This window comes from Hyaena hyaena, unplaced genomic scaffold (assembly GCF_003009895.1).
Source record: "Hyaena hyaena isolate Hyena2069 unplaced genomic scaffold, ASM300989v1 scaffold_192, whole genome shotgun sequence".
In the NCBI taxonomy this organism is placed as follows: domain Eukaryota; kingdom Metazoa; phylum Chordata; class Mammalia; order Carnivora; family Hyaenidae; genus Hyaena; species Hyaena hyaena.
In genome coordinates this window covers 1749128-1761328 of record NW_024080825.1, presented here as the reverse complement: position 1 = coordinate 1761328, position 12201 = coordinate 1749128, and the positions used below count along the sequence as shown (strand labels likewise).

The 12201-nt window shown below is 39.1% G+C and overlaps 1 protein-coding gene across 4 annotated transcripts in view; it reads left to right on the top strand.

Annotated features, from left to right (window-relative positions):
• TFCP2 (transcription factor CP2) overlaps positions 1-12201 on the top strand; it is a 48707-nt gene that overhangs the window by 18657 nt on the left and 17849 nt on the right. For all 4 annotated transcript variants that reach the window (XM_039241379.1, XM_039241378.1, XM_039241377.1 and 1 more), the window contains exons 2-3: positions 10396-10547; positions 11114-11190. In XM_039241379.1, the coding sequence (XP_039097310.1) occupies positions 10396-10547; positions 11114-11190 (229 nt within the window). The remainder of the gene's footprint in view (positions 1-10395; positions 10548-11113; positions 11191-12201) is intronic.

The following is a 12201-nucleotide window of genomic DNA, read 5'->3' as shown; positions in this document are numbered from 1 at the left end:
CCTCACGGTGCACAGAGCCTGATGCAGGGCTCAAACCCAGGAAACCCTGAGATCATGACCTAAGCTGAAATCAAGATTCAGATGCTTAATCAACTGAGCCACCCAGGTGCCCCTTAAATTTACATTAAAAATATTTTTTTATTTAAAAAAGATAGAAGGAGAGAAAGAATCTGAAGCAGTTCTAAGCTCTGGGCTGTCGGCACAGAGCTGGGCACAGAGCCCAGCTCGAGGCTCGAACCCATGAACCGTGAGATCTTGACTTGAACCTTAACTGACTGAGCCACCCAGGGCCACCACGTTTACATTTTTAAAGGTTACTCTGGCTGCAGATTGGTGGATAATGATAAAAAGATGGTTATCATTCCTGAGAAGAGTTGAAGTTTAGTGAACTAGGTATCTTCTCCTCTGCATATCCTTAGAAATGGCTTCCATCTGTCTACCTACTGTAAAAGAAAGGGAGCAAATAACACTTTTGCTCTGATTACACCATCAGGCCTAATTTGAGATCTCTCCAGGGAGTGTGTTGGCCATTTTAGAAGACTAGGGTTTCATCAAAGGTATGGTCTAAAGGAGCAGTTTTCATAAGGCTTACTTACCACTGTGAGCACAAAGGGTAGAGAGGTAGCTAAGGCCTTTTTACCATTTCATAGGACTAATGTTCTGGTACTTTCAGGATTTCCCCAAAAGTCATTAGCAATCAAAGCGTTAAAAAAAAAAAAATCTATACTTGTCTTTCACTTGGGGAGGATTGGGGGACCAGGGAGATTTTGGGGCTTTGAGGATAGCCTTGGTAGTGGGGATGGGATGAGCAAAGCAGAAGAACCCCGACGGATATGTGGTGATTGATGCTTGTCCATGAAGGAGGAAGGAAGTTAAACTGCATAAAAAAAGAAAAGAAGAGAAATGGTAGACATTTTGGACCTGAAAAGATTTGAGGCTCAGCACCATATAAGGACCTCAGTGTGGTTTCCCTTAGTCACAGGAAAATAAAAACAAAAATCTTGTTTTCCCATTTAGGTCCCACTATGATGGTAGATAATCAGATTTTGAATACTGAAATGGGAGTTCCACTTCCTTTATCAAAATTGTTAGATTCCTGGAATATATAACACACAAATATTGTTGCAGTTTGCCATTTATCACCTAAATGGGAAGAGAGAGTAATTTCAAATTTAATAGAAGAGTCTGGTACTAATGATGCCACAGGTGATATTTTCAATTAGCAGTGTTTTAATGAGATTTTTTGGCTGGCCCGAGTTAATCCTGTAATGTAGGAAAAAAACTGAGAAAGCAGGCCTATACCTGGCAAATCTCCTGAGGCAGGGCTTTGCTGATTCAGATTTCTTTGATTAAACTTTTAATATCTTACACAAGTTTTCTGGAAGTAAATTTGTATCTGAAATTGGTCAGATACTTTTCAGCTTCCAAAATCAATAAGGCATGCAGACAGGTTTGAAGGGAGAAGTTTTTAGTGACTTTCTAAGCTAAAGGAAAATAAAAAGTACGTTGCTTATAGCAGTAAATAAGTGGTCATTGACAGATAATTCAACAGAATAGAAATGAGGAAGACTCAGAAACTGGAGTAGGGGGAGAGGAATTAGCTTCATTTTTGGATAACCTTTGAGATGTACATAATGAATGACAACTATTCAAACTGCTGGTCTCTCATAACTGTACTTAAATAGAATGGCTTACATCTAGAAGTACCTTAAAAAAATTTTTAGTGTTTATTTTTTAATATTTTTTTAAAAATTTTTTAATGTTTTATTTATTTCTGAGAAAGAGAGACACAGCGTGAGCAGGGGAGGGTCAGAGAGAGAGGGAGACACAGAATCCGAAACAGGCCTCAGGCTCCGAGCTGTCAGCACAGAGCCTGATGCAGGGCTCGAACCCACGAACTGATCGTGGGATCGTGACCTGAGCTGGTCAGACACTTAACCCACTGAGCCACCCAGGAGCCCCAATGTTTATTTATTTTTGAGATGGAGCATGAGTGGGGGAGGGGCAATGAGAGAGGAAGACACAGAATCTAAAACAGGCTCCAGACTCTGAGCTGTCAGCACAGAACCTGATGTGGGGCTCTAACCCACAAACCGCGAGATGATGACCTGAGCCAAAGTCGGACGGTTAACCAACTGAGCCATCCAGACACCCCTAGAAGTGCTTCTTAAAATGCTTGAAGAGCATTAAACCTGGTATTAAGATCTGGAAAAAATGTTCCAGAAATACTTTCTGACCAGAAAGACTTGTCACATGACCAATATCTCTATCAGGGGCAGCATCAGCATAAAATCCAGATACGGTGTTTTTAATCTTCTGCTCACTTTTCATTCTGATGTCCTGCTCATTGAACAGTCTGCATTTCAGGTTTGCAGTTGGGAGTAATGAAGTTAAGATATTCAGGTCAGTTATAGAAAACAGAGATATACTGAGCCTTTTTGAGTTGCATCATTTTTGCTCTGTATTCTAAAATAATTCATTTATGCTTACTTGAATATCTGTAATACTGTAAGGACAATGAGCCAGAAGTAGGAAAACAAATAAGTATTTGTAGAATAATGTAGTATGATTTGTTGCTGTTCACAGATAGGAATTTAGACAATGATGCTATACTTTTAAGGGGACCTTACCTATAACTAGGTTATTGTTCTAACCTTGCCACCTAAAGTAGGGCCCAGAAAATAGTAGGTGCTCAAAGACTATTTGCTGAATAAATGGCCGGGGTGGGTGGGGAGGAAGGAGAGTCTACAAGTTACAGCAGAAGATGTCTTGAAAACTATTTTACTTCCAAATATTTTCTGACTTAAAAAGCAGGATTTGGATCACAGTTTTTAAGACAGTCTTCAGTGGGAATATGCTGGCCATTATATTTTGCAGCATTCTTTGTTCCTTTGCAACAGAGAGTTATGTGCTGTATGAGTTTAAGAATGAGAGAGCCAAGGGGCGCCTGGGTGGCTCAGTCGGTTAAGTGTCCGACTTCAGCTCAGGTCATGATCTCACGGTTCGTGGGTTTGAGCCCCGTGTTGGGCTCTGTGCTGACGGCTAGCTCAGAGCCTGAAGCCTGTTTCATATTCTGTGTCTCCTTCTCTCTCTGACCCTCCCCTGCTCATGCTGTCTCTCTCTCTCTCTCAGAAATTAAAAAAAAAAAAAAAGTATAAGAGAGCCAAAAGGGAACTAGTAAGAATGAGTTGAGGAAGTCACTTTTCTAGTGAGTACTGTGTGTGTTTAATCTCTGTGTGAGTCTCTATTTCTTTAATTGTCTGTTAAAGTAGAAAATATTCCCTGTTCTTAAGTAACTGAATGACAGTCTGATCTAGAAGACTTGTCTTTTATTGTGTTGTTTTTTGAATTCTAATAAAGGGATTGTAAATAAACTTGATTTAATTTAGTACAAAGTTCTAAGGGAAAGAGGAGCAGTGTTCTTCAAACTGCAGGTTGTGGTTAATGTTTTCAAAAATGAAGTCAAATAAAAAAAATACCAAAATTAATAAGTATTGTTTTGTGAAACTTGTTTCAGTTCTGGAGACACATCCACTGTGTCTTAATATAAAAATGACTTACTTAGGGGCTCCTGGGTGACTCAGTCAGTTGAGCATCTGACTCTTGATTTGGGTCAGTTCATGATCTCATGCATGTGAGATTGAGCCCTGTATCAGGCTCTGCACTGACAGTATGGAGCCTGCTTGGGATTCTGTCTCCCTCTCTCTGCCTCTCCCCTGATTATGCTCTCTCTCTCAAAATAAATAAACTTTTTTAAAAATTTCCAAGAATTACTTACTTAATGTAAGTGGTATTCAGAAAAATTTGAAAGTCATAGGACAAGAGCATGTTAAAAGATGGAGGAAAAGAAGTGGTCATCCTATCATTCCCTCTATTTTTTTTTTAATTATTATCACTGTGATCATTGTTTTTTAATTTTTTTCTTTGTTTTTTAATTTTTAATTTTTTAAATTTACACCCAAGTTAGCATATAGTGCAACAATGATTTCAGGAGTAGATTCCTTAATGCCCCTTCCCCATGTAGCCCCTCCCTCCTCCCACAACGCCTCCAGTAATCGTCTGCTATTCTCCATATTTAAGAGTCTCTTATGTTTCGTTTCCCTCCATTTTATGTTATTTTTGCTTCCCTTCCCTTATGTTCATCTGTTTTGTATCTTTTTTTTTTATTTATTTTTTATTTTTTTTTTTTTTTTTTTTTTTTTATTCTTAGGAGAGAGAGAGAGAAACAGTGTGCAGGGGAGGGTCAGAGAGAGAGGGGGTCACAGACTGAAACAGGCTCCAGGCTCTGAGCTGGCAGTCAGCACAGAGCCCGACACGGGGCTCGAACCCACGAACCGTGAGATCATGACCTAAGCGAAAGTCGGACGCTTAACCAACTAAGCCACCCAGGCACCCCTCATCTGTTTTGTATCTTAAAGTCCTCATATGAATGAAGTCATATGATATTTGTTTTTCTCTAATTTCACTTAGCATAATACCCTTCAGTTCTATCCACATTGCTCCAAATGGCAAGATTTCATTCTTTTTGATTGCCAAGTAATACTCCATTGTACATATATACCACATCTTCTTTATCCATTCATCCATCGATGGACGTTTGGGCTTTCTCTATACTTTGGCTGTTGTTGATAGTGCTGCTGTAAACATTGGGGTGCATGTGCCCCTTTGAAACAGCACACCTGTATCCCTTGGATAAATACCTAGTAGAGCAATTGCTGGGTCATAGGGTAGTTGTACTTTTAATTTTTTGAGGAACCTCCATACTGTTTTCCAGAGTGGTGGCACCAGTTTGCATTCCCACCAGCAGTGCAAAAGAGATCCTCTTTCTCTGCATCCTTGCCAACATCTGTTATTGCCTGAGTTGTTCATGTTAGCCATTCTGACAGGTGTGAGGTGGTATCTCATTGTGGTTTTGATTTGTATTTCCCTGATGGATGAGTGATGTTGAGCATTTTTTCATGTGTCGGTTGGCCATCTGGATGTCTTAGATTTCATGTCTTCTGCCCCTTTCTTCACTGGACTATTTGTTTTTTGGGTGTTGAGTTGATAAGTTCTTTATAGATATTGGATACTAACCCTTTATCTGATATGTCATTTGCAAATACCTTCTCTCATTCTGTCTCAGTTGCCTTTTAGTTCTGCTGATTGTTTCCTTTGCTGTGCAGAAAGAAGCTTTTTATTTTGATGAGGTCCCATTGTTCATTTTGGCTTTTGTTTCCCTTGCCTCCAGAGACATGTTGAGTAAGAAATTGCTGCTTTACCTTCAAGGATTTTGATGGCTTCCTGTCTTACGCTTAGGTCGTTCATCCATTTTGAGGTTATTTTTGTGTATGGTATAAGAAAGTGGTCCAGGTTCGTTTTTCTGCGTGTTGCTGTCCACTTTTCTCAGCACCACTTGCTGAAGAGACTGTCTTTATTCCATTGGCTATTCTTTCCTTTTTTGTCAAAGATTAGTTGGCCCTATGTTTGTGGGTCCATTTCTGGGTTCTCTATGCTGTTCCATTAATCTGAATGTCTGTTTTTGTGCCATTTATCATTCTCTTAATGGGGCCAGACTCCTCTCTTTTTTTTTTTTTTTCTCTATCTCTCACACTTTCTTTTGTTTGTTTGTTTGTTTGACCCACTTGCTTATTCTTTGGATCTGACCATATTGTTCAAATTCTGTTTTGAGGGAGTAGGTGTATTTTTTTTCTTTTATAGTTTATTGTCAAGTTGGTTTCCATATAATACCCAGTGCTCATCCCAACAAGTGCCCTCCTCCATGCCCATCACCCCCCTTTCCCCTCTCCCCCACCCCTTCAGCCCTCCGTTTGTTCTCAGTATTCAGGAGTCTCTCATGGTTTGCCTCAAACCACCATTCTTTACTACTGTTTCTTTATCAGAAGAGTGAAGACAAGTGTGTTTTGTTGGCAGTGTAGTTTTTATAGCATTATTTTGTTTATTATTTAGATTTTTAAAATTTGAGTATAGTTGACATACGGTATTACATTAGTTTCAGGTGTACAACACAATAATTCAACTTCTCTATGTTATGTTGTGCTCACCACAAGTGTAGCTACCATCTGTCACCAGACAATGAATACAATATCATAAACACTATTCCCTGTGCTGTGCCTTTTATTCCTCTGACTTGTTCATTCCATAACTGGAAGTTTGTATCTCCTGCTCCCCTTTACCTACCTATTTTGCCTTTCACCTCACCCCTTTCCCTCTTACAACCATCAATTTGTTCTTTCTAGGTCTGCTTTTTGCTCATTTATTCATTTGTTTTTTAGATTCCAGACAGAAGTGAAATCATATGGTATTAGTCTTTCTCAGTCTGATTTATTTCACATAGCATAATACCCTCCAGATCCATCCATGTTGTCACAGATGGGAAGATTGCATCCTTTTTTATGACTTTCCTTGATGCTATGGACAACCTGTCTACTTACCTCTCTTACTCAAGGAAAGCTCATCAAACCTTTCTCTCTCTCTTCCCTAGGCTCTCTCTAGAAGAGGGCATTCAGCAGCTAGTAGGCCTGAGGGAGAAGGTTAAGTAAACCATAGCTGTGAATTCATACAGTCCATTCAGAGACTTCTTATCTCGAAAGACTTGTTTAGGCCTCAAAAGACCATGAAGCAGCTCTTCATGGAATCCTGGCTACATACATCAAAGATCACTGTGAATCATGCTTCTCTTCCTATGTTGCTTCCATTCAGATGCTTTATGCTATGTTTTCACTCTCTGGTGTGAATTTCCACTTAGCGATGCACATATTTAACATATACTCATCTTTCTAGGAGGTGAAAGTTCTATATCCTTACATTTGATCACATATAGAGTAAGAAGTCAAACTCTAAAATTATCACGATGAGGGGTGCCTGGGGGGCTCAGTCAGTTAAGTGGCTGATTTCAGCTCAGGTCATGATCTAGAGGTCTGAGAGTTCAAGCCCTGCATAGGCTCTGTGGTAACAGCTCAGAGCCTGGAGCCTGCTTCTGATTCCATGTCTCCCTCTCTCTGTGGCCCTCCCCTGCTTGCTCTCTGTCTCTGTCTCTCTCAAAAATAATAAATGTTAAAAAAAATTTAAAAACCCAAAATGATCACAATGTACTAGTGCTGAATATTCCTGAGAATGCGAACAAAAATGTAAATCACGTCAAATATTTACTAAGCACAGAAAACAGAAGTTACTCCTTCAGGTAGCTATGTTTCATTGGAATTAATAAATACATGAAGCAGCAGCACCTGGCTGGCTCAGTCGATGGAACATGGGACTCTTGATCTGGATCATAAGTTCAAGCCCCACACTGAGCGTAGAGATTACTTAACAACAAAAAAAATCTGGGGGCGCCTGGATGGCTCAGTCAGTCGGGCGAACGACTTCGGCTCAGGTCATGACCTCACGGTTCGTGGTTTGAGCCCCGCATCAGGCTCTGTGCTGACAGCTAGCTCAGAGCCTGGAGCCTCCTTTGGATTCTGTGTCTCCCTCTCTCTCTGACCCTCCCCTGCTGCCTGCCTCTCTCTCTCTCTCTCTCTCTCTCTCTTTCTCTCAGAAATAAATATTAAAAAAATTTTTTAATCATAATAAATACAAGTACACAAAGCAGTGAGAGAACGTAATAAAATGCTAAATTATACATTGGTACCAATTACTTCAACTCTACCAGAGTGGGTTTCCCTAATCCATGCTCCATTTACCCCTGAAAAGGAGGAGGAAACTTGTGGATTTCCAAATCTGTTACTATTTCTTACTTAATCTGTTACTGTTTTGCTATAAACGGGCCTAGAACTGTGTTCACCAATGACCCTTAGCCTCCACCTCTAGGAATGTGAAATGGAATGGTATTCTTGATCCCACAGCAGAATAAAAGAAATGGAAGAACATGAATAGTTCAAATATGTTTGAGGTTTTTGGATCTTAAAATCTCTGAGAAAATATAGCTATGTGTATTTGGTTTGGCTGTTTTGAGTTATTTAATTTTAGGGGTGACTTTTAGAATGTTTTAAAATTTAGGCATCAAATGACAGTCCTTTGCTTAGTCATAAGGGATTAGGTGTAAAGTCATACTATATTGAGGTGACTAGGAACTGTTGCTATAGATTAACCTTGCTAGGCAGTAACATTGAGAAGGAAAAAAATAATCTACATTACTAAAGGTTGAGCTGTTGCTATGCTGCAAATCCGATTTGCCTTGATTCCTGATAATCTTCACTAATCTTTCAAGGAATCATCAGATGTGATGTTTTTGAGACGATATGTATTGAGAATGGTTATGGCAATAAAATCTCCCAGAGCCTAACATTGTGTTTCTGCCGTTTTGTAGTGTATTGCTTCATGTTCTGTACTATTTGTTGTGGGAGCATGGGTAGCTAGCTTCCTGACTTTAGAAGTGGAGGAACTGGGATGGAGTACTTTTCTAGAAAACCCATGTTTCGACAGTTTTATATAGTCTCAGGGAACCAGTAGTATGTTTCACCTGACAAACTATTACGGACAGAAAGGACTCCTCGCCATCGCCACTCAACCCCATGCATTTGAGCACCACACACACCTCCAGACCTCAGGAGACAAAAGCACCTTTTGTTTTTCTAGCCCTTGAGATACTTTTTAGCACCAAGAAACTTGTGTTCCATAAAAACTGGTTTGCATCTCGAGTGCCTGGATGCAACTAATAACACATAATCTTGCTATTAATGACAGCAGCAGAAAAGAGAAATTTCTTTCTTTTCTCTTCCCTTCCCTTTGTTTTGTTTTGTTTTAGCATATATACCATTAAATTTTTATTACTCCTATGTGGATCATTAGGACAATAATCAGAACATTTTCTGCTTGTTTTGCTTTCCAATAAGAATTTCTAATGTTGTCTCTAAGATTTACATGAGTTCAGCCATTTTTCTGTCAATGGTTGTTTTTGCCTGGATGTAATGATTCTGTAATGTTTGGGGAGGATGTTTGTACACTGCTGAGGGTGCATTTAAAGAATTTCCATGAAACCCACACACTTAACATTGTATAGAATATTTTTATCTCCCCAGAAAGTTCTCTTGTATGTCTTCCAAATCAGTCTCTGGCCTGCCAGGCAACTACTGTTCCCCTTGGTTTGGCCTGTTTTAGAACACCATATAAATGGAATCATACATTATATACTCTTCTTGTTGAGCTTCTTTTGTTCAGTATTATGTCTGTGAGATTCATCCGTGTTGTCACATTCCTTTGTTTTGCTGAGTAGTATTCCATTGTATGGAATACACCACAGTTTGTGCATCCAGTTCTGTTAATTATAAACATTTGGATTCTTTCCAATTTTTGCTTTAATAAGCATTTATGTTCAAGCCTTAAGTGGACTTAAATTTTCATTTCTCTTGGATAAATACCTCTGAGTAGAATTGCTGGATCAAAGGGCAGATAGCTGTTTATTTTTATAAGAACCAGCCAAACCTATTGCTAAGGTGGTTGTGTTAGTGTGCACTCCTGCTGGCAAAGAATACGAGTTCTGGTTGCTCCCTATCCTTGCCAACATTTGGGTTGTCATCTTTTTTTAATTTTAGCTGTTCTAGTGAACACATGTATAAATTCTTTAAAATAAAATACATTTTATTTTGAGAATTTTATGGCATGTCTTGAGATCATTGGAAACACTCCTTTAATTCAGTACATCTCTTGAGATTTTCTTAAAGTTTTGTCTGGGGCGAATGTTGATCATAACAGTCGGTCTCCAGGATAGGGCCCAGGGTGTTCTCTCCCACTAATCCATGGCTAGAGTTTATGAGGGAAAATTACTGTTAATCCTTTACATCAATTTTAGTCCCTTATGAATTCCAAAATATTTTCTCACATATTTACTCTAGATAGCAGATGTGGTTCCCATTTTATAGATGAAGGAACGAAGACTAGAGAGCTTGTCAAGATTTGTGTAAGCTTTTAGGAATGGAAACACAACATTTTTAGTTGGTTGTATTCCACAGAATGTAAGCTGACCTTGAAATATACACTGGTCATTGATTTGTCCTTTTCAAGTGGCTTCTAGGAATTCTGAGTCTTGTTTTAGTCCTTAAAGTGGATCAACTGAGGTGGTTGTAAAGGTAACTGCAATTGGTACCTTTCTAAGAACAAACACATCACTGAGTGTCCTGAATTGACATTTCGGAACTCTGCATATAATTTTCAGAGCCCTTTTAGGAACCCCCGACTAGATGGTTTTAGCAGGGAGTATCTATCTGTCATTGCCCACGTTGTTGTGGTGTGGGGGATATCACAGCAGGTAATCTGAACTGAATGGTTGGGAAGAAACTTCATCAGAGTGAATAATGTTTATAGTTTTCCAAAGCAAATTGCAGTTAAATTGTTTCACCGTAAATCTACTCTTGCAGCACTGTCAGATATTAATGTAAGTTATTTGTTTTATTTCAGTGATGTCCTTGCATTGCCCATTTTTAAGCAAGAAGAGTCAAGTTTACCCCCTGATAATGAGAATAAAATCCTACCTTTTCAATATGTGCTTTGTGCTGCCACCTCTCCAGCAGTGAAGCTCCATGATGAAACCCTGACATATCTCAATCAAGGTTAGATGCTTCCTTATTTGTTAGTATTATTGAAGATGTGCTGGATTGCTGATATTTTATTAGGTATACGTATATGTGAAAAGTACATCTTTCTAGTGTGACTTGTCAGATTGAAGCCTTATTTCAGAGATTTTCACTTCAATGTCATATTTATTGTATATTACTGGCTTCTTTTGTGTACTTGCCCATTTTTAGTTACTGTCTCCCTCTTGCTTTCTAATCCCTGGTCCCTGGACATCCCTATTCATTGGTTACCGACTGAGAAGTATTACCTTACCCAGCTCTATTTATCAGTTGTGTGGCCTTGGACAAGTTGCTTAAATCCTTTGTGTTTCAATTCCTTTATCTGTAAAAATGGGGTTGATAAGAATTTTGAGAATTGTATCAGTTAATTATAGAATGTATGAAAACACTTAGCACTGTGCCTAACACATGGTAAAGGATTATAGTTTTGTTAATAATACTAATAATATTATACTCTTGCATATTCAGCTGAATTTTATTCTTTGTGCATCCTGCAAAGTTAATTTATGATTAATATAATATGTAGTTACTTTTTCTTCTAGGACAGTCTTATGAAATTCGTATGCTAGACAATAGGAAACTTGGAGAACTTCCAGAAATTAATGGCAAGTTGGTGAAGGTAAAAGAAAATGAATAAATCATTTCTCTGCACAACATTCTTTTACTGACTCTATTTGGGTAATGTTGTTTTGCTTCCATTAAGGGCTTGGTGGTATCTCTTACCTACTACAGTTTGCTGGAGTGGTAAGCTGTAATTCCTTTGGAGTGAGAGTGAGCCCTCCTTATTCACATAGATTTTTCACAGCTGCAGAAACAGGCTTACCGCTCCATGTTAAAGTAGTCTCCTGGCTCAGTGAGGTTGTGTTGGGTGGAATAGAGTAACCGCCTTGAAATTTTTAGAAAAGCTCCAACATGTCTTTGGATACTTGGTCCAGTAACAAGAAAAACAGAAATTACTGTTGATGAATAGCAGTTATTTTAGTCTAGACTTAGAGGAGTACACATTTGGGACTGAGGGGTTTGCTCAGCAGCTGTAAAAGTTGGTGGGGGTATATAAATGAGCACCTCCACAAAGCAAGAGTAACACAAGTAACACAAGGAAAGCTGATAGATACAGCCCCCTGCTTCCCCTCAGTGTTGTGCCATGGGTTAGCAAGCAGGGAACTTGGTGAGTTTTTCATACACATCTGAAGAGCTGAGCTGGATATTACATGGTAAGAGTAGAGACTTGTAGAAATGCTTCTAATAGGAATCCCTTATGCCCAGTCCATGAGGACTGATAAAACAGCCAAGTTTTAAATATGGTACCAGTAACTATAAAGATTATATTTGAGCACTTACAGATTTTCCCCCGAAGTAGAATTTGGTATGGTATGATGGGTTTTAGGGTGAAACAGGTCTTTTTTTTTTTAAAGTTTATTTATTATTATTTATTTTTTGAGAGAGAGAGTGAGAGCACCTGGGAAGGGCAGAGAGAGAGAAGGAAACAGAGAATCCCAAGCAGGCTCCGCACCATCAGCGCAGAGCCCAGCGTGGGGCTCGAACCCACAGGCTGTGAGATCATGATGTGAGCCCGAACCAAGAGTCAGTTGCTTAACTGACTGAGCCACCCAGGCGCCCCTAGGGTGAA